This window comes from Meriones unguiculatus, chromosome 2 (genome assembly GCF_030254825.1).
Source record: "Meriones unguiculatus strain TT.TT164.6M chromosome 2, Bangor_MerUng_6.1, whole genome shotgun sequence".
Taxonomy (NCBI): domain Eukaryota; kingdom Metazoa; phylum Chordata; class Mammalia; order Rodentia; family Muridae; genus Meriones; species Meriones unguiculatus.
The window spans coordinates 28,071,559-28,094,222 of NC_083350.1; the positions used below are offsets into that span (position 1 = coordinate 28,071,559).

At 52.0% G+C, this 22,664-nt stretch overlaps 1 protein-coding gene across 1 annotated transcript in view; it reads right to left on the bottom strand.

Annotated features, from left to right (window-relative positions):
* Window positions 1–20,624, bottom strand: part of Pdgfrb (platelet derived growth factor receptor beta) — a 37,330-nt gene extending 16,706 nt beyond the window's left edge. The window contains exons 1-7 of the mRNA XM_021633699.1: window positions 20,198–20,624; window positions 5,721–5,766; window positions 4,493–4,813; window positions 2,074–2,340; window positions 1,256–1,383; window positions 1,000–1,174; window positions 277–469 (exon numbers count right to left, since the gene is read on the bottom strand). Of these exons, the coding sequence (XP_021489374.1) occupies window positions 277–469; window positions 1,000–1,174; window positions 1,256–1,383; window positions 2,074–2,340; window positions 4,493–4,813; window positions 5,721–5,760 (1,124 nt within the window). The 5' untranslated portion in view covers window positions 5,761–5,766; window positions 20,198–20,624. The remainder of the gene's footprint in view (window positions 1–276; window positions 470–999; window positions 1,175–1,255; window positions 1,384–2,073; window positions 2,341–4,492; window positions 4,814–5,720; window positions 5,767–20,197) is intronic.
* Window positions 20,625–22,664: the final 2,040 nt, after the last annotated feature.

Below are 22,664 nucleotides of genomic sequence, written 5' to 3' on the forward strand. Positions count from 1 at the left end.
TTCAGAGGGGCACAGTCTTGCCTGTCTGCTGATCTCTAGCCTCAGGGACACCTTCTTCCCATCCAGCCTATAACTAAACCTCTAAGAGGCCAACCCACTAATGTCTGTTTCCCCCACAAGGAGGGGCAGAGTGGCCTGCTCTGGCCCTGCAGCATCCTGAGTACCTGACATGCACATAGCACACAGCTGACTCTCAGACAAGGCGGTCCTAGCTTTGTTAGTGTCTGAAGACCCTGCCTTGAAGCTTCCAAAACAGGTGGACTAGCTGGCGCTCACCGGGTCTCAGACACGTTGCGAGTGGACAGAACCATCTCGCCAGCGCTGGGATCACCCAAGGTACGGTTGTCCTTGAACCACTGGACAGTGGGCGGTGGATAAGCCTCAAACACCACCTGCAACGTCCGGCTCCGATGCTGCTCGGCAATTTGTACATCGCCCAGTGTTCCCAGCAGCCGCACATAGCCTTTCTCTGTGAAGGTAAAACAGTCAGGGGCGGGCCCTCTGGGCGGGGCTATGCGCAGACACCAATGGGGGTGTTCACCCGGCCCATCACTGGGGAGCCTTCCTGGAGGCCTGCACCAGGCGCTTTTCTGTTTAAGGTCCTTCTCAGGGCTGCTGGAATCTAGGGGCAGGACTTCTGCAGTGCAAGCTTTGGCTGGGATGGGAGTAGGGATGGAATTTGGTGCTGATGGCATTAGAGTCAGTGCTGTAGTTGGGACTGGAGTTGTAGTTTTCTGTTCTGGATCCATATTCTACACCCTGGAACTTCAAACTAGTGCAGAGGTTGCCTCTGGCAATGGGGTTGCCAAGGCCTCCACTGAGGGCTTGAAAATGAACTAGGAGTCTTGCTGGCTAAGTGGGAAGTCTAGGTTGGGCTTAGAGCTAAGTCTGTGACAGATGCTAGACTTCATTCTTATAATACTGAAGCAGACCCCAGGTCTGTGCCCAGAGTCTGGTCCAGCTCAGGGTGGGGTAGAGGGCTGAGCCCAAGGCACCCACCGACCACAGTGATGTTGATGGCCTTTTCATCTCCATGGTCATTCACGCTCACCGACACGTTGCAAGTATAGGTCCCCGAGTCGCTCAGCTCAGCAGTGGGGATTTGCAGGATGGAGCCAATGCGGGAGGGCACTCCAAAGAGGTAGTCTGTCACTGGCTCCACCAGCCGCCCGCTCTACAAGGACAAGTGCCCACATCAGAAGCCAGTGTGAGCCACCAAGTCCGCTCTGGCCTTCCAACCCTTACCAAGTATTACCTTCATGCGGGGGTATGTCCACTGGAAGTTGACTACATCATTTCCCATCACAATGCAATTGATGGTGATGTTCTCACCCTGGCGGACCACCGTCTGGGCTGCGTTCACAGAGACATTGATGGATGACACTGGAGTGGGGTGGAGAGACTGGATTAGGGCCAAGGAGGTCATCAACAGCCACCAGCACTAGGCTTGGGGAAGGAGAGCCGGCCGCAAGGAAAGGTTGGCAGTTGTGAAAGATCCATTCATTGATTCGGCCAATAATAATTAAGCTGCTACCATACACAAATACTATGCTAGACACTGGGGCTAGAGGAGGAAACATCACTGACAGAATCTCTTTCTTCATGGAGCTGACAGTGAGAGAGCCATCTAGAAGCCAAAATCCTCTAGGAATCCAAGGGTGAAGAAATTTACCCAGCACCTTTCACACGCTAGGCACCTTCATCTCTTTTATTTACCTTCCCCAAAATCTCATGAGAAAAGAGGTCCTCACCATTTTTATCTTATGGGGGGGAGGTGGAATCAGGCACATGTGCAAAGTATTCCAGATGGGAAGTGGCCAAGCTGGGATCCAACCCAGCTGGCTCCAAGCCTGTGCTTTTGTCCCTACCTTATGCAGCCCAGACCAGCCTTTAGTGCACTATGACTGTGGACCAGCTCCATCCTTTCCCTGAGCCTTTGTTTCCTTGGGCATAAAACGGAGAGAACACTTTCTAGGTCCCTCCCAAAACTACAGGAGAATCCAATGAGATGTGGAGCTTAGTAAACAGAGGGGCTATTCTTTTCTGCAGGGCAAGAAAGGGCGGGGGGCTCACCCTGGAGGCTGTACACATAGTAGGTATCAGAGTCCACTTCCCTGTCCCCAATGGTGGTTTTGCAGATGTAAGTCTTGTCCTCAAAAGTGCCGGTGAAACCTCGCTGGTGGTCATAGGGTACATGCAGAGGGATGTCCACTTTCTTCTCATGCAGTGTCACTTCCAGCTGGGGATCTGTCACTCGGCATGGGATTGTCGTTTCACTCACATCCGTAACAAAAATGAATAGGTCCTCAGAGTCCATAGGGAGGAAGCCCATGGTGGGATCTGTCAGGAACAGAGCCAAGAAATAAAACATCCTGGTTAGGTTTTGGTTTTTGTTTTTCTATCAACTTGACATAAGCTAGAGTCATCTAGAAAGAGGAAACTCAACTGAGAAACTCAACTCAATCTGCCTTCATCAGACTGCCCGTAGGCAAGTCGGTGGGGCATTTTCTTGATTAATGATTGACATGGGAAGGTCCAGCCCACTGTGGGTGGTGGCCCTCCTAGGCAGGTAGTCTTGGGTTCTATAAGAAAACAGGCTGAGCAAGCCATGAGGAGCAAGCTATTAAGCAGCATTCCTCCATGGTCTCTGCTTCCGTTCCTGCCTCCAGGTTCCTACCCTCACTTCTCTTCCCAGTGGACTATAGGCTATTCCCTTCCCAAATTGCTTTTGGTCAGGTCATGGTGTTTAGTCACAGCCAGGACAGTGGTGAGTTGCTGTTTGACTTTGAGCAGTCTCTTCGTGCTTCTGATCCTCAGTTACCTCAATACAGAATAAGGATGCTGCTATAGTTTTGACATTGGTCCCTGCCAAACTGCATCGAAATATAATTGCCACCGTAACAATATTTACAGGTAGGATTTTTAAAGAATAACTGTCAGCCAGAACTGGTGGTGAAGGCCTGTGACCCCAGCTACTTATGAAGCTGATATTAAAGGTTAAAGGACTGCAGATTTGAGGGCTGCCAAAGCTACACAGCAAGTTCAAAGCCAGCCATAGCCACCAAAACCAAAAAAAAAAAAACCCACAAAAAACAAAACAAAAACAAACAAACAAACAAACAAAAAACAGGAACAGTAGGAGCTGGAGAGATGGCTCCAGGGTTAAGAGAACTTACTGCTCTTCCAGAGAATTTGAATTTGTTTCCTAGCACCTACATCAGGTAATTTACAACCACTGTAATTCCAGCTCCAGGGAATCCAGCACCAACTTCTGGCCTTTGTGTGGCTGGTGCTCGTGTGTGAGAGCACATACACACACATACAACACACACACACACAATGCATTCACACACATATAAATAAAAATTTTAAATGATAAGAATAGAGAGACCTGGGAAAGTCCTTGCCTAGTATGCACAAGACCCTGGGTTCAATCCCCAGTGCCAAAAAGAAAAAGTGGAGGTAGGGGTGATAACTCAGGAAGGCATCATAGACTGGTACAATTACAAAAGGTTAAGTTCAGCCCCTTCTGCTCTTCTTGCTCTCTCTTGCCCTTCTGCCTTTTCCATGGTATAAAGTGGCAAGAAGGATTTTGCTGGGTCTAGAAATGTAGCTCAATCGGTAGATTGCTTGCCTTGCATTCATGAAAGAGGTGCAAAAATGCACTCAGGTGGTAGAGGTAGGAGGGTCAGAGGTTCAAGAACATCTTTGGCCTTATAAGAACTAGACATTACCTCAAAAATAAAGAAAAAGATGCCGAGTGTGACAGCACACACCTTTACTCTTAGCACTCAGGAGGCAGAGGCAGTGGATTTCTATGAGTTTAAGGTCAACCTGGATTACACAGTGAGTTCCATACCAACCGGGGTGACGTGTGAGACACCCCCCCCCCCAGGTTGGGAGGAGGAAGAAGAGAAAAAATAGAAGAAAGAAAGAAAGAAAGAAAGAAAGAAAGAAAGAAAGAAAGAAAGAAAGAAAATATTTTTGCCAGATGCTGGTCCCCAGATCTTGAGGGGCCCCTGCCAATGTTGGTCCCTGCCTCCAGAACTGTGTGCCAATCAATTTGGTTCATTAGAAATAGTCTTGGGCCTTCTGTTATAGTAGCACAATGGGACTAAAGAAGATGTTCTCATTGGCCATTTCCTGCTCTTCTTTTGATGTTGACAGGGCTGGTGTTGGAGTGAGGAGGTGAAGTCCTAAGTTAAAGAGTAGCTGTACCCAGAGCTCAAAGAACAGGGCAGTAGGATACGGGAGCCAAAATGGACAGGTTGAAAGCAGCTGAAAATGAGAATTCTTGAGGGGCAAGAGCAGAGATGTCTGGGAGAGAGCAGACAGTGGGTGGGGAGGAGAATGCTCCTGCGCTGAGCCAGGCTAGATGCTGTGCTTTGCCTGTGTCACGTGGCTGAAGAGTCATGAGGTACTCTTCAGGCTCCCTTTTGTACTCTGTGCTGTGGAGATGACAGTGAGGGAGCAGGCACACAGGCTACCTTACCTGGCACAAAGATGTAGATACGCTTCCGCTCGCTGAGCTCTGGCCCTAGGGAGTTGTTGTAGGCACAGAAGTACTCTCCGGTGTCTCCCCCAGTGACATTAGTGAGTGTCAGCACGCTGGAGAAGGTGCCATCCTGATTCATGGCCACTTCTTGCCAGGGCACCTGGGACATCTGTTCCCACATCACTGGAGCTGAGCCTGAGCAGGTCAGAACGAAGGTGCTGGAGATGTTGAGGATGAACTCTGGCCCAGGGGGCATGATGACTAGGCCTTGGGGGGTCTGTGGTCCCAGCAGCAGCAGCACGGACAGCAACAACTGGCCTTTGGGGCAGGAAGGGTCACACATCAGGACAGAGACATTAATTAACCCCTTCCCCAGAGTTGTCCTGGAAACCTCTCTGCATAGCGCCCAAGTCCTTAAAGAACACATCTTCCCAATCAACACAGCCTGCTTGCTTGACCACATTCAGGCCCTCTAGGACTCCTGCCTCATTGAGTCCAGCCTCTAAGCACTTCAGCTATGCTATGTGCAGGCAGCACGCAGGAGAAAGGGGCAGGAAATCCTGTGGAAGCAATCCCCAGACCTTCAGTTCCTGCATTGCCTTCCAGGTCACTCCCTGGGCCTCCTCTCTGTAGCTGCTCAGGTTCCTTTGGAGCCCACAGGTGGCCATAGGAAAGAAGGTTTCTATAGCTTAGAGTTGGGGCCGGGGGGATGCTGAGACCTCTGGGGGCTTGGCGGTCAGGGGTGGGGAGGATTAAGAAATGTGTCAAATGACTGGTGCCTTCCCCATGATAGCTTCTGGGGGAAAGATTGGAGGAAGCACCATACACCTGGGTTCACAGGGAGAATTTTATAAGCCACACCCTCATATTCCCTGGTTGCTTGGGCATTCGCCCAGACCTTCGAGAGCTGAAGGCAGGTATCCAGCTGGACTGAAGAGGGATAGAAGACTGGGGTATCTCAGCGGGTGCTGTGGGTGCAGAGGGATAAGCAAGGAGCTTGAGCTGGTGGTTCTGGACAAGGAGGTAGTCATTGAGGGGATCTAAACAAATAAAAAGCTAATACGTGGGCAGTTGAAGGAGGTCTCCATAGACCTCCTAATACAGGGAAACTGAGGCTCAAGAGAACTGTGGAGCTTCTGGACTCATTCTCATGCTACCAAGCACCACCAATGCCAGCTCCCTAGAGCATCCCTGGAGTCCTTACCCTTGTCCCCAGTTTGCTTACCTTTGAGGACTGAAGCTGGCATCACATGTGGAAGCCCCATGGTGCCCTGTAGAGTAAGACAGGGATCAGGGTCCAGTGTGAGCAAAGGCAGTGCCAGGGCCCACCTTAGACCTGATTCCTAAAGAGTCAGCTCTGCCTGGGCATCCAACCTTCTGTATCAAGGCTGGAAAGACATCTAGCTTCCCAAGCCCTCTCCTCTTTGTTGCCAATTCCCATATGGCCTTGTTTGAGTCCTTTGCCTGTGGGCCTTGGTTTCCCTGTATAGTACAGTGGAGGTGGGGAAATTGGGCTAGATAGAGGGCCTGCCAGCTCTGACAGCTCAGTCCTCCGAGTGACAGTTCCAATACCAGGCACTTATCTGCCAGGACAAATATTTGGGAAAGCGTGATGAAAGGCCTGGAGGAGTAGGAGGGGGTGAGCCAGAGCCTGGAGAACTCCCACAGCTCCCTCCACAAGTACAACAGGAAATGGGACGTCTGTGGGAAGGGAAGTGGGGAGGGGGTCAGGACTATGGAATGTGGGAGTGGGCTGGCCCCCCTACTCAGCACAGAGCTGTGCAGGAGGCCCAGGAGAGAGGGCCCAGGTTCACAGCTTTATCTAATTTATCAGCCTTTGAAGGTCCTTGGAGACCACTGAAGCCAAGCTTCCCATCTCCACCTTCAATGTCTATATAGGGAAACTGAGGCTCTGAGAAACAAAGACATTTACCTGGGGTTCCTAACAGAGCCTGTTCAGGAAGGAGATGGCTGAATGGTGGGGGCAGAGGACGACAGAGAGGGCATTTGTAAAACAATGTTGGAGCAGCGACAGCGGCAGGGACACAGACACAGCCATTCCTCAGACGCTAAACCATCACCAATCGCCAGGTTTCGTCAGAGTCACAGATCAAGAAACAGGAGGCAATCATGTGGCAGGCAGCAAGGAGCATCCTGAGATCCTGAGGGCTGCCCATCCCCTCCACCATGTCGCCCTTTCTGGTTCCTACCCAGGGCTGAGGAGTCAGCTCTCATGGGCTCTATCGCCATCAGGGCCATGGCTGTGGGCAGAGCCCCTGGCCGGAGAGGAGCTGATGATTACACCACCAGGGAGGGCATGAGACCCAGGCAAGGCCCAGCCTAGCTCTGTTCAACACCCTAAGAAGCGAGCTGCACAAACCTGCTTTTCCTCCTTTCCTCCAATTCAGACAGCCTGCCTGAGGAACCCCTCTGCGGCCCTGAGTCTCCCCTCTCAGAATTATTCCTGGTCAAAACCTTCCTGATGCCCCCTGCTCAGTTCTCCCCCTCACATCCCTCTGGTGCTGGCCCCCTTCAGCTGGACAACAGGCCTCCTTGGGCAGCATAGAGAGCTTTGGGTACCCAGGCAGAGCCAACAGACCCCACAGAGGCCCATCTTCCCCTTGGTGGGTGCCCCTCTGGCTCCCCACTTCCTGCCAGAGATGTGGGCCAAAGAAAATCATTAGCAGCTCAGGGTGGGGGAGGGCACAACTCAGCCTTCCTCCCCTCCCCTCCCAGTCTCCCTGGCTGGCTACACTGTTTATTATTCTAAAGGAGGAATTTAGCCTGCTGGCCAGGAGATGGGAGGTCACTGCAAGGAGGCTGGCCTGGCTCTGGTAGGCTGTGCTGACCCTGTAGGCTGGAACCTCATGGCATGTAGTCCCCAACCCTGCTACTTTGTGGCACCCCATCTTTCCTTTGCCGGCCTTCTTCTGCAGAGAGTAAGGCTGGGGTAACTAAGAGCAAGGGCTCTAAACTGGAAAGGAGCTTTCTGAAATGGGAAGAAGAGATCCAAAGAGGCCCAGAACCATGACCAGGTCACATAGACATAAAGCCGGTTCCAGCTATGGGGAGGATAGACTAGGCAACTGAGCTGAGGGACAATGCAAGTCAAAGATGCCAGCAGTCTTGGAGTGGCTTGATTCTCTCTGAAAAAAGAATAGCTCCTCTCACCAGGCCCTTGAAGCCACTGTGACAATGCCTGGATCTCCTGTTAGTCCTGGGCTCATTTGCATATCCATTCACAGAAAGGTTGTGATGGTCATCTTTTTTGTTTGTTTGTTTGTTTGAGACAGGGTTTCTCTGTGTAGCCCTGGCTGTCCTGGAACTCACTCTGTAAACCAGGCTGGCCTTGAACTCAGAGACCCGCCTGCCTCTGACTCCCAAGTGCTGGGATTAAAGAAGTGCGCCACCACAGCCCAGCTCTGTGATGGTCATCTCGGAGAGCTTGTCATTATTAGAAAGTTCTACCTTTTTGACTTATCAAAGAGAAGGTTCTGGCCACCATTATTCTCAATGCAGTGACCTGAGGAAGAAATGGCTGTTCAGGAATACAGATGACATTTTTGAGGCCACAGTACCTGAGAATCCATGACCCAACTCATCCCACTGACCTAGAGTGAAAATCAGAGCACGTTGTCTAAATGGCCAATTTCCTCCTCTATACACCCGGGAGTTAGATGGCTTTTCAGGTGACTTCCCACCAAATGAACTCAGGGTTTAGAAGGGTGGTACGGACAGCAAGTTATATTCAGATTGAGGCCTCATCAGAGTGGGGCTCAGGCACCCAGCATCGCCTCCTGGTCGCCTCAGTGGCTCTGGACAACCCTAGTTGTCCATTCAGTACCTTATGGAACATTTTGTGCTTCTGGGGCTGCTGTGTTCTGAGCAGCCTCAGAAAGGACCAGGCAGCCCCCTGACTCACCCTGAGGACATGCCTCTGACAACTTCCTTTCTTCAAAGGAAGGAGCTGTGCTCCAGAAAAGAGTCACCTAGGTCAGCATGGGCACCAAGTGGCAAACACCCTCTACCTTCTCTGCTGGATAGAGTCTCCTATAGTGGAGAGAATCCCCAGATCCCATCCCCTTGCTGTGGTCAGGAAGCCCTCAGTATTGGCCCAGGCCAGGTCCAGAGAAGGGGTTGTCCTCAGCTTCTCACAACAGATCTGAGGCACCTCTTCGCAGATCAGAATGAGGCCCAGGGGAGGGACCGTGCTTGGGAGTCATCCTCAGAGCCTCAGCCTTCCCGCTCACAGGCGCACACAATTCCCCACTCCTTTCCCACCAACTTAATCTAAATAAATCTAGCCCATCTTGGCCACATCCGCCAGCATCAGCTTTCCTCCCTCGGGGTCCTGCGGCTCCCACGACACAAGAAGTCTGGGAGGGGGGGCAGCTGCATTGCTGCCAGAAGGAGGCCTGCACGCGGTGAACACATGCACATAGCCAGCCGCTGCCTACGCTCTCTCTCACACGCTCTTCCACAGCACACACATGTGTAGCTATTTGGGTGTGTGCCCAACCCTGGCCCAGACACGAACCATATGCATGCCCACACAAGACACACGTGCACACGGCTCACTCAGTGCCTGGTACACGTGAACACGAACACTGCACAGATCAACGTTTGGGTACTTTACCATGTACCCACGGGAGCTGCACTCGTGTGTAACTGCCTCTCACGTACCCCCCACATTGGACATACGAAGAACATGGGTACCCAGGATCGCAATCGCCCTCAGCACATGTATCTGTGCACAAGCACAAAGGAGCGATTGGGTCACTTGATCCTCTGACAGCTCTGAGGCAGAGAACAATCATTCCCATTTCATAGCTAGGAAAGCTGAGGTGAAAGCTGCTTTGGAAGATTGCCAAGAAACGCAGACAAGACAAGAGGAAAGTAGAGACAGACATGAGGCAGCATGCCCCTCAGGGACCTGTCACCCCCTGCAGCCTTCCCTCATCACAGTGTGTGGCTGGGCAGAGGGCAGTGGGTGAGGACTGACCGAAACAGATGGCTTTGAGATCAGTGTAGTGGAGAGTCAACAGGACTTGGTGGCTGCACGTTGGTGGGCCCAAGAGGCAGGTTTCAGAGATACGAGTTCAGAGTGCATATGACAGGGGCACAGAGCCATGCTCTAAGGTGAGAAGGAGGCGACGCACAGGCTGAACAGTTGCCATTGAGCTGGTTTCAAACATGGAAGGTTTTTGTTAGCACTGAGCGGAGGCGGGGAACAGGCCGGGCAGAACAGGCCGGGCAGAAACGCAATGAAGAAAGCCAGCTGCCGTTCAAAGGGGTGCTCGGTGGGCCCTGTGTCACCAACCTCAGTCCCACTGAGTTCTGAATAAACAAGATACCCAAGCAGGAGGCCCAGTCCTGGGGTCACAAGGTCAGACTCTTGGAATGTCAATGCCCTGCAGCCAGGAAACATCTACTCGTCCCTTTCCGAGGCTCACTGTTACAGCTGGGGAAACTAAGGCTTGGGGCCAGAAAACGAGATGTCCCACTGAGAACAGGACCTAACAGGTTATGGGATGGTGCTGCTCACTGCCTGGTATAGGCTCCAGCTACATATAGCCCTGCCTCTCCACAGAACAGTCACTTTCCTTACCCTGTCCCAGACAGGGGGACACCTGTGACAGAGACACAGAGTGTGACCTCTGTATCTACCTGGCAAAAGTGGGACACAAATTTGTTTCCTGGCCCTGTCCTGTCTTCCAAATCAGGGGTCCTTCACAGTCCCTGGATAACTGGCAGGATAGAATAAATGCATATTTTCGCTCTGTTATCTACCTATATTACAGCCCAGTGCAAGAGAGAGGAAGAACTTTCCAGGCTGACATGGCTCTCAGGCCCCTTGCCCTGTGGACTTGGAATGCTGGGCTTAGGGGTGGGGGCAGGAATGAGTCTCTCCAACCCCGGGCTGGGATGCCATGACTCAGCTCAGAAGGGGCAGCCAGCTCTAGGCTGGGAGTGTGCGGGGGTAAGAGGAATCTGCAGCCTGGGACAAAATCCTTGGCTAGCAGCTGGACAGTGAGCAAGTGACAACAGCCTGGCCTGGACCTGACAGATTTTGGCACTTCTAGCTCTCCCAGAGCCAGCTGATCTGGGTGTGATCTTACAGTACCAGTCAGGAAGTTGTCTCCCTCAATCCTGGGAGGGTCTGGAGGGTGAGGATATAGTTCCAAGTGGGAAGAGAAACCCGGGAAGGAAAAGAGCCCGTCCCCTCCATCCTATGGCACATTTTCCTGGAGAAGTCTCAGCGTGCTACCACTGTACAGTGGCTCTCCCCAGGATCCTTAGGGTACCACTAAGGACTGACGATGTTGGTTATCCATTCAGCTTCCGGCTGCCTCTGTGTGCCTTGCCCTCCATCTGTCCTCACTCCCTCTCTCTGCAGCACCCATCTGACCCTATCATTTCCCTGCCCTGTCTATGGCTCTCAGTGGCTCTCAGGTAAAGGCTGCTCCTAAGCCATGGCTACAGGAACCATCACTTAACTCATCACTTAGTCCCTACCAGGACTCTTCACTGCTGAAGGTCACTGTCCTCTCAGCTCCCTAGGGTACCACACTCATTCTGTGCTCCTCTCCCCAGGAGGCCTCCCCAGGGACACAATGGAAAAGGAATGGCCTATTTTCTGGAAGTCCAAAATAAAATGAAACATCTGTCTGGAAGGAAGCCAGGCAGATAAAGAACAAACCGATTCCCCCCTGCAGCAGCACCCCCCCAAGCCCCCATAGCCTGTGTGTGCTGGGGGTTGGGTGATGGTAGCACAGCCTGTGGGAAAGTGCTCAGTGTGTGCCTGACAGCGCTAGGGGCCCCAGGGAGGGGGCCTGGGTCCCCATGCATGCTGGGAACCAGCCTGGGAAGGAGGTCAGAGAGGAGGATGGGAGGCCCAATCATGCATCTGCCCACAGCCCAGCCGCCTGCAGAGCAAGCACTTCCTGCCCCCTGCTTCAGGCGCCTGGCTGGCCTCAGGCTCAGCCTCCACTGCCTCATTCCAGGCCACATAGCCTGGCTCTGCAATGCCCTGGGACCCCTGGCTTCCAGTCTCTAGGATCTATCTACTTGGGCCCTCCCCTGTCAGTTATTTCAGAAGACATGGGGACTTAGATGGCCTTGGAGAATTCCAGGACCGTAGCAATCTGCCTCAGGCCATCTTCTCTATACCCAGCAGCCCTTACACAGTCACAGAGAGGCTGTTTAAGGCCTCATGTGTCACCTGGGCCAGGTTTTCCCGAGCGTGATCTTGTCAAGTTCTTAGCCCAACTGCTTAACCCCACACACTGCTGCTTTCCTGTCTCACAGATCAGGAAACTGAGACATAGAAAGGACACACATCATTTGCTCAGCTGAGGCTACAGTGTAAAATCTTGGCAGGCTGCTCCCAGCCCCTGCCAGCACCCACTCACTCACTGCCTTTCCCTCAGGACTAACAGTTACAGACCTACAGAAGGGACAGTGGGAGCCCAGGCAGCACCAATCACACATCAATCACATCTCTGCTGCCCATTCATTCTTATTCCTGGACTTCTCTAGACTTTCCTTTGAGCTAGGCCATACTGACAGTCACAGGTGCTACAATCTTAGGGCCAATAGGGTCCACATATGCTCAGTTCCCCACCTTCTCTGGAATGCACACAGCCTAGGACAAAAATCTCACCACATCCCCTGGAGCCCTTTCTACCCAGACAGCTTGGGATCCTCAGAGGCCAGACTACCATGGTGGCTTTACCATACTGAGCACAGTCTATCTTACTCCGTCCCCTACTTCTTTGTTGGTCCTAATTCTGTCCACCAGCCTTCCCATAGCTACTGAACAATACCTTTCTTCTCACTCGGTTCCAATCTGAAAACAAACAAAAGCCAGACATTCTGCTCAATGAAGTGATCCAGAGATTTTGTTTTATTCACACAACAATTGTGTGTGTGTGTGTGTGTGTGTGCTCATTATACCCATCTCCCAGAGAAGAACACTGAGTCTCAAGGAGGTTTGATGACTTGCCCAAAGCCACATGACCAGTAATCGGAGGAGCTAGGATAGTATGCAAACCCAGGCTGGTTTGGGTTCAAAGTCTGTTTTCTGAACCAGTGAGCAGACAGCTGATCTCCCAACTAGGAGCAGCTCTGTCTGTCCACAGGAAACTACCTAAAGCTCTCACGATCCTCCTAGTGCAGGGCGAAGCCCCTGCCCTCATGGAGGACAATGTTCAGGGGACCTGAGCTCTCGTGGTCACCCAGAAATTTGAAAGACAAAGTAGAGACAGAAGTCAGAGCCTTTTTGAGGCTTCACTGTAGAATCCAAGCATCAGCAGGTTATTAAGAGAGGGATCTCTAGCCCCAGCGTGGTGGCTCATGCACACCTAGACAGTCTGGCTCAGTGTGTTGCCAGCTCTGCCTCAAGCCTGCCTGTATGGGCCCACCACCCCTCACATAGTCACAGAGGGCCAGAGCCTGAGAGCTACAGAATCACAGCCTCTAACTCCCTGCAGCACCCCCCCCCCACTCTCTAGGGCCTCATCCTGGGCTGGTGCCATGGCAACCGAGAGCACCAGGCCCTGGCAGCCAAAAGAGCCCCTGAGAGGGGGTCCCAGGCTGGAGCTGGAGGGGTGCAGCAGGCACAAACAAGCAAGCCTTCTGTTTCCCTGGCCGCTACCATCGGGATCAGCCGTGGGCTGGGGGGCCTTATGGAGAATGTGTTCTCAGAGCCAAGTGGGCAGGGGGCAGGCAGGCTTCGAATCCCATTCCTACTGACCCACCAGCACACGGACTTCCCACACCAACCCATAGTCTACAGATCAGGCAGGAGCAGCCGAGTAAGGAGAAACCCTGCCACTGATCTGTGCCAATTATAGAACATTGAGATTCCCCTCAGAGCCCTCCTGGGCAGTGAACTGGGAGGAAAAGTGTCCACGTTTCCTTCAGCCTCATACTTTCTCAGCATCTCTTACCCTATCCCTCCCTGCAGGGCTTCACCCTCTGGTTCTCCCTCTGACTGTTAACTTGCCTTCTCTAAGTCTCATTCTCCAGGCTGTAAATCAGGCCTCTGCACTGAGATGTCGGGGCTGTGGATGAAATGCACGCAAGCAGATGCTTGAAGGAGGGCCTTGAACCCCCATGTAAAGTCAGAGACCACCTTCTCCATCCCTTTCCTGCACAGAAGTCGCTCACGCAGCCTGCCTAAAGTGCAGAGCTGCGAGCTGGCAGACCAACTTGTATGCAGGTAATACAGAAGATGGCTCAGGAAGCCACTTGGGATGTGGGAGCCGCCAGGGCTATTTGGGACGTGGGAGCTGCTGATAGTAGGAGATCCACCCTTTCCCCTGTGCTACACTGGTGCTCAGTGAGAAGTGCATTCAGCTACCAAAGAGCCAGCCTAGGAATAAGCTGGATCTGTTAGATGTCTCCCAGCCCACGGCTATCAGCTAAGTCTTCTCTGTCCCTAAATTGTCCAACAATTCAAGGAACATACCCAACGATTATCTGGGATCTCTCCAAATTCCCAATATGGGACTGAGCCTATAGTAGGTGCCCTGTTGATGCTTAACACAGAGCAGGATGGAATGACTACATGGATAGAGTGAGCTCTTCTGTTCCTCAGGCCTCGTCCTCAGCTATCTTAGCTAGTGACAGTGTTCTCTAGGCTGGGGACTGGGTTGTACAGACAAGGGTGACCCTTTCCCTCTTGGATAGAGCAGGTAGCTGGTGAGAGCAGAGCAGACAGACTTACGGGTACCCTAAAGCCAGCAGGCTGTGCCTGATGCCATCCAGGGCAGAGAATCAATGTGGGAGTTCAGGCAGGCTGGGAGAGCTTCTCCATCTTAAAGCCACTTAATCCACATTCAAATCCCAGTCCTCCCACTTGGCCCCTATGTGACCACTCTGAAGTTAACTTGTCTGAGTGTGTTTCCTGAAGAGAGGCATGAGAGCCTTCTGCTGTTGCTATGACAGTTCAAGGTGATAAAGACTCTGTGGCATACTCTCCCGATCAGTAAATGGTAGCAACTATGATTCTGATTCTGGGAGGCTGGCCTCTGGTGTTTAGTTGGGTTCTATGACAGATGATGGCAGGCAGGCCACTCCACAGAGCTCTGCGTGAGCAACTTTTGGGAAGTGAAAAGGGCAATGATGGGTCTGTTAGACTAGTGCTGTGGTTTAGTGATAGGTGACAGGCAGAGAAGGAGGGCAACCATTCCTAAAGAGAATGGTTTTGGGGGCACTGGGTGAGGATTTGGGCTTTGCCCTGGATTTATCAAAATATCAATCTTCAGGGCTTTAACAGATGATGATAATGCCATAATGGCAAGCCTGGGTGGGGCTGGGGCCTATAGGAGATTGACATTAGCAGGTATTTCATGGGAGGTTGTGAGGTGGTACAGAGTCAGAGATTCCAGCTCCTAGAATCCCAAGCCAAGCCAGAAGTCCCCATCAGGGGCACCTATATAAGTTGTGGGGTAGGTGTAAAGTGAGAAGGGATTTTTTGTTTTTTATTCTTCCTTTTTCTTTTCCTCCTCCTCTTTCTCCTCCTTCTCTTCTTCTCCTTCTCTTCTTCTTCTTCCATTTTCTAAGATAGGGTTTCTGTATGTAGTTCTGGCTGTTCTGGAACTCGGTCTGTAGAACAAGCTGGGCTTGAACTCAGAGATCTGCCTGCTTCTGCCTCCCTATGTAGTGGTCTGGACTTCCCTGCTGCCTTTGTATCATTCAAACTCAACCTCAGGAGAAGAAGAGCTGGTAGGACTACAGTTCTTGGGGACCCACTTTCCAAGAAAGGAAAGTAACAAGGTCACCAACAAAATGTGACCAACAGCCTTATGAAGCCTGGCAAGAGGACTGGGGATGTACTTCAGTTGGTTGAGTGCTAGCCTAGCATGTGAGAAACTCTGGGTTCTATCCCCAGCACCATGTAAATTGGGCATGATGGTGCATGCCTGCATGGTGGAAGGAGTAAGGCCCAAAGTTCAAGGTTAACTTCAGCTACATATCAATTTCAAGGCAAGCCTGGGTTATATAAGACCCACTTCTAGGATAGGAGAAGGAGTCTCCTGCCATGACTGGAAAAGGGCTAAAAGCAGAGCTAGGTGGGCCTCTGGGGCCACTTGTCTTTCCCTTCCTCTTCCCTTCTTCATAGAAGAAAAAACTACAGTCAAAATGGAGAAGTGATGGGACTGGAAGTTTTATGATCCAGAAAACCACACCAGGGGATTCCCATCCTTCATCAATCAAGCTCTTTGGGCTGTGCCTGAGTCAGCAGAGCACTTACTCCCCAAGAAATCGTGTTCCCTGGCACTGTATAAAACTGCACATGGTGGGGACACTATTCTAAAGTCCTAGAACTAAGGAGGTGGAGACAGAGAGTTCAAGGTCAACCTGGGATACCTGGGACCCAGGAGAGAGAGGAGGTTTGGGATGGAGGTGAGCTTTGTTCCTCTTCTGAAAAAAATCTGCCCTGTAGCTTTACCCCCAGAGAGACATGGAGAATGGTCCCTAGACAGGATGTGAAGCTGGGAACCCTCTGGGTGGTGGTATGGACATATGCCTGCTCCCATCACCTGTGATCTCCAATGGCTTGAAATACGTCCTTTCTTTTTTTCTTTTTCTTTTCTTTTTTTTCTGACCTTGGGTCCACCCCCAAACCATAGGGAAATCAGACCAAATGTGCCAAAAAACCTTTTCATCTCTGAAATTCGGACGATTCTTGAGCCTCTGACCCTCCCCAGGGACAGTGCTGTCCATCACAGAATGGAGAAGCTGGAACCTCCAGCAGATGAAAGCGTCAAGCATCAAGACATCAAACAGGCGTTCTCCAAGGCAGAAGGAGTGACGGTATTAATGTGATTAAAGCTGTACACAGACATACTTTGATTTTCACCCACCTTCATCAGGCTGAGCATTATCTGAGGCCGCAAGAATGTGCTTGAGAGTAATTGACCGTGGGGCCAGGCCTAGGTGTCCAGGAAGCTGTTTTCTGAGGCTCGGAACCCAAGACTTGGCAGGAGGAAGGATAACTGGTGAGTTTCTGTGCAAGAAGTGGCAAGTGTATGAATTCTACATCTTCTCTAGGTGTGGGTCCCTGGTGGTCCATTCCCACCACTCCTGCTAATGCCCCTATTTGTTTTGGGCCATCGTCTGCTTCCTCTTCAAATCAAAGCTCAGCCCCGGAAAGGATCTAAAAGGTCTTTCTCACACAGCCCTCACAACCTTGCTTCCCAGCCCTCCTTGTTCTCAAGAAAACAGACATGTGCGTTCTGGAGGAACACGCCCTGGGACGGGAAACTGAGCACATTAAAGGGCCCACTCCAGGTTAGAAAGTTCTCTTCCTTATTGCAGGTTAAGGTTTTCCATTAGCAGCCATTGATCCAAACCTCTTTCTGCAATGTGTAGAGAAAGGGTAAGAAGAAGAAGAAGAAAAAAAAGCCTTTCATTGTAAAGTTAAATATGCATGATCCCTGAGTACACAGCAGGGCCTGTGCGGCTGCCAGTCTGGGCTGGCAGGGCTTGGAATCCTGGAATTGTTCTGTGGTGGCACGGAGCTTAGCGATCATCGGGGTCAACCTCTTTGTTCAGCTGAGAGAGGACTGAACTGCGGCCCATGGTCACATGGCTTTCTGGGATTCAAGCCCCTCTCAGGAATGCTGAGGACAGATGAGGCAAGCCTTGGAGTTTAGACTAGGTCCCAGACCCCACCCAGGCTCTCCTCGTGAGGCTGAGAAACCAGAAACAACCGAATGCTAATCCGGGATCTTTTACTTCCAGTCTGTGGGACTCTGGGTAACTGACTTAGCCTCTTTGGGCACTTCTTTATCTGCAAAATGGGGAGAATTTGTATCTGCTCCTTAGGATTTCGAGATTTAATTAACCTAGCAAATGCATATGAGCGTTCTGAATGCCAAGCACTAAGGAGCAAAGAGAGAAGAACTTCAAGGCTTCTTCAAGGCAGAAACAAGGTTAAAACACACCCATTTCTCCAGGCAGTGATGGCACACTCCTAGGCAGAGGCAGGCAGATCTCTGTGAGCTTGAGGCTAGTCTGGTCTACAGAGTGAGTTCCAGGACAGCCAATGCTACACAGGGAAACCCTGTCTAGAAAACAACAGCACAAAACACAACTGTTCAGGAGTTAGTTCTGCTCACACTAGCAGAGGTGCCACATAGGAACCCTGGGAAGGAACCACACCTTTCTCCTACCTCCCTGCTCCAGGGGGAGTTGACTATGGGAGAAGCCCCATTCCAAGGACCCACTGCCAAGGATCCAAAACCATCTGGAAGAAATAGATGGGTCTTTCCGGAATGTCTAGTGACCGCTGTCTCTTTCGTCCTTCTCCACCACACTGTGGAGCCTTGCTAGGACAAAGCCAGATTCCCTCCTCTAGCCCGAGGGCAGCTAGTCTCTGCGCCAACGTGTATACAGGTACCAGGAGTCTACGTCAGCGGTCTTTAGGGCTGCAGAACATTCTCCTATCTGCATGCTGACGCACAGGAAGTGGCCACAGGCTGCAGTAATCAGACTAGCACCTTGCATCTTGGTAAGCCCACAGACTGTCACCACTGTTCCCAGAGAAGACTGGAGCCCAGAGATGCAACGTGATATAGCACAAGCTCATACACTCAGCCAACAGCAAAATAAAAAAGTTCAAGCCTGACCAGGCACAGCAACAAACACCTTTGGTCCCAGCCCTCAGGAGGCAGAGACAGGCAGATTTCTGTGAGTTTGAGGCCAGCCTGCTCTGTGTAGCTCCGGTACATTCAGTCAGTACCCTGTCTTAACACAAAATTAACACCTGGTGCCAATCAGAGTGTTCACAGCCTCTAGATACGGAGCAGCCCAGGGATGCCAGGCTAGCCACAGGGTGCTTATGTAAGAGTAGGCTTCTGACTTTGAATCCTCTGGGCTTTCCACTGCCTCCCAACATCTGCTGGCAATTACAAGCCCAGCTTTCCCCCCCCCCCCGACAGAGGAAAGAGGGCTGCTGATAACACTGCCTTGCCATGCTGTTGTCTGAAGAGCCTGCCAGACAGCCTCCCTCCTTGCTCTGGACCAGACACGGGGGTCATGAAGCATCTAGGCCTGATGCTACGTTTTCTGCCCAAGGTGGTGATGGAAGCCGGGAGGCTCTGAGGCAGGAGGGAGTGGGAATGCCTGGATGAAGCACTACCAGGACCTATGGGGTGAAGCCTTGGGTTTACTTCCATTTCAGCCTAAACACTAGCTCTGCTGGGCGAGCCTACAGTCCCTTAGCCGTGGTTTTCTCGTCCGCACACAGGGGTAACAAAACCAACTTTGAAGCCTTGCCATGAGGTGTGGGTGTGCAGCAAGCTCACCCTTGGCAGTGCCACCGTTGACTGTGTGCTCCCTACGGCTCCGGGGCCTCCTGCATAGAGACAGACTGATCACGTTAGAAAGGCCTGTTGGACGCAACAGTGAGTCCTTCCTCCTGGCCACTGGTTTTCTACTGCCAACCCACGCCTGGGCACCGGGGTGGGCCACTAAGCAACAAGAGCTGGGTCCACACAGGCTGTGGTGTGCAGACGGATGTCATCGGAGAGGCCAAGTCATAGGGTGCTAGTGGGAAAGGTGTGGCAGGCACCTGAAGACTGGAGGAACCAGGGAGGGCTGCCTGGAAGAGATATGGTTGGAGAGCCCAGGAGAGGAAAGTGATGAGGAAAAGCATTCCAACCGGGATGGAGGGGAGGGCAAATGCCTACAGGCAGGGTGGTGTAAATTCCTTTCACAGATCCTGGAATCTAACATCTGGAACTAAGAAACCAGGCTGGAACCACGGCCCAAGTCTGTCTGGGGCAGTGGGGTAGAGGAAGCATATTGTCACTGCAGCTCCACTACCCCGCTACCTACAGAGCTGTGGCTACAGTTAGGTGGCCTTTGCATCAACCTAGAGGAAGAAACCATCCCTGCCTCAGGGAGCAAGTGAGCATCACAGGGTACGCTCAGAGTGCTGGGGTCAGGCCTTCTTCAGTGACAGAGGTGGGGCTTTTCCACAGACAGGGGGAAGCTAGGGAGATCTGGGCAAGAGGGGAATGTGATTAGACTCGGTTCAGATTTTAGGGTAGAGTGGAGAAAGAGCAGAGTCCCGGGGGAGAGAACAAACAGGGAAACAGACTGTGACACCCATAGCCCCCCCTTTCACAAAGGAGCCCCTAGACCTGACAGCTCGGAACTAGACCCCACCCCAGACACATGACCTCTAGGCTGGTTTGTAAACTTCCCTCCATCTACAACTTTGAGCACCAGAATTTTCTCAGTGGCTAGGGCCTTGGAAGGACGTCTTAGGAATCTGGAAAATTTGCAAATCTATTTAAAATCTCCAAAGTCATCCTGGCCAGACTTAGTCTGAGGCACAAGACTTGGTCCAAGCGACAGGGGATAGGATCCTGAGGTCCCCTCCCTTGCTTCTGCTACCTCCTCCCCCCACCCCCGAACCCCCAGACTTTACTGTGCCTTGGAGGTCCTGCTCAATTAGCACCCAGAAAGGTCTGGGGTGTCTGAAGAGGTCGGGTAGGCAGCAGAATTGAGGAAGCAGTAGCTACCCATGGGAGGGGTGAAGGGACATCCCTGATATCAAGGGGAGGCCCTGCCTTCCTCCCATCTGATTTTGTTACGAAACCCCCCCCCCCCCCCGCACAAAGCCGTACAGGCTAAGAAAGGGGGACAAGAGATGAGATGGGTTTTTCTCCTCCCTGGACTTACCTGGCTACAGACGGCTTCTGGTGTGTGTTATCACCCCCTCCAGGAAGTCCTCCTCGCTGTCCTCTGTTATTTTGCTGGCCCCCAAACGGACAGCAGTAGAAGGGCTGGCCTGATTGCGGGAAAGCCGTGGGATAATCACGGGAATGGAGAGGTGCTCGGGGCGACGAGAAGCCCAGCCCCTTCCTCACTCCAAAAGCATCCTCTGAGAGGAGTGGAGCAGCCTGGAGGGGCCGCCCTGGGTCTAGCTGGCAGGCAGGAGGCTGACGACTGGTCTGGGCCCCCGCTCTGGCTTGGACTCTTCTGTTTGTCTCTCTCTCTCTCTTTCTCAAAGTTACTCCCAGAGCAAGCCTAGGTCTTAGATAGGGCTGCCGGGACTGTGGCCACAGTCAGCCCCAGAGCTCACACCACTGTGGGCTTTACATGCCCCCCCACCACACACACTTTGGGGGAAAGGCTGCAGGGCCGATTCTGATTGGCCAAGCTGGGAGAAGGAGGGAGGGAAGCGGTGGAGGAGGGAGGGTGAACGCGTGTGTCTGTTTTCAATTTCAGGTTTTTTTTTCCCCTCTCTCTTTCTTTTTTCCCCCAAGTTTCTTGTTTTTCTTCCTCCTTTCCCTCTGCTCCCTCCCTTCACCGGCTCGCTCAGGATGTTTAGAAATTCCGCTGCCCACGCCAGCCACTGAGTCACTTTATTAGAGTAGCCTGCTCCACTTGCCTGATGTCTGTCAAATGGAGCCTCCCTTGACCATGGCACCTGGGGTGGGAGTGTGTGTGTGCCTGTACTTTCTCTGTGCCTCAGTTTCTCCATCTATAAAGGAAGCACTGATGATTTGTGCAGTGAACTCAGCATTCACTCACTGAACAAGCCCATTGAACATCTGCCCGGTGTAAGGAACTGTACCCTGTGCTGGGACTCTGTAGTAAGAGACCATCTGAGTTGGAGGGATATACCCAGCCAGTAAAGGAGTTGCCAACAGCACACTAAAGAAAGACCCAAGGCTGACAGGGCTTGGTCACTGAGCCTTAAAATCTGCTACCACTGAATCCTGACTCTTCACCGGGGCCTGGAGCTGTCTCCTTTGCTACCTTCAACTTTGGGTCTGATTCTTGTTCATCTCTGCACACAGATGAGTCAGTCATCAAAGGAACGTCTCTCTAAACACTCACTGCAAGATGAAAAACCAGTAAGAAGCTGAGAATGGTGGAGCATGCCTGTGAGCTCAGACAGGCACATTAGAAGACCTGCCTTAGCAATACAAGGAGATCTTTTCTTTCAAAAAAAGTATATTCTTAGATCCCAGAAACAGCAAGTCTTACAGGCAGATCACCCCAAGAACCCAAGGATGATGGGAACTGGTGTTTTCAAGCTGTGGCAGCCTCCCAGGAACAAGCTAGCGAGACTTCGCAGAACCGGACCTGTGATCACTAAAAGCCAGACCACAGGATGCTGGGAGACAGCCTGGTTTAAGCACTCATTCCTCTTGGTCCCTGCCCTGAAAATTTCCCCTCTAGCTCTTGTTAGTACCACAGACAGGGTTTAGGACAGCAGTTCCCATCTCTTCCAAGGGTGATGACCAGACCGAGCTACAAACCCTCCTCTTCCTTCACTATCCTTCACTGCCTAGACTGGACTGTCTAGGCAGCAGTGGTTGAGCCTGGTGTCAGCAATCTGTATATAGTGTTCTGCCTGCACATACCCCTGTGGGCCAGAAGGGGGCACCAGATCTCATTATACATGTCTGTGAGCTACCATGTGGTTGCTGGGAATTGAACTCAAGACCTTTGGAAGAATAGCCAGCCAGTGCTCCTAACTTCTGAGCTATCTCTCCAGCCCCCCTTTAGCATCTTAAAGCTCCCCTCCCCAGAGGTAGAGCTAGGTTGTCTGGAACCACACTGGCAGAGACAGGTGCCCTGCCCTGACTTCTACCTAGCTCACCCTGCTTAGCTGCGAGCAAGGTATCACCACAAGGTACCATTGCATTCCTGTCCTTCTCCCTGCTCTCCTTCCCCAGACCTGGTTCCCTTCCCCTGGCTGGCTCTTTTCTGCATTCACCTCTCTAGATCTCTGCTCCTAGCCCTCAGAGATTTACTGGGTGTTGTTTCAAAAGGACTTGAAGGCTTAATGGACCTACCACCCTCCACTCCTGGGGAAGCTGGGTTCCAAGGTTTGGAGAAGGGGTGTCCCAGATCACATACAGCTAAATTCTGCCCTCTTTCCACTCTACCTTCTACATATCTGCTCCACTCTTCTGCTCTTCCCCAGTCCCACCAAGGTCTCAGATCAGAGGCATCTGAGACTCCATTATTTACCTTGCCGTCATTTCTTGGTCTCATCCCAATAGCAATTGCCAAGCAGAGGACTGAGAAAGACTTAATGGAAGAAAGGACTCAGACTGGCCCTGGCCATGTTGGGCAATGAATCTCTAGGAGTGCCTGACCCAGGGATCATGGGGGAGCATGGATAATGCCA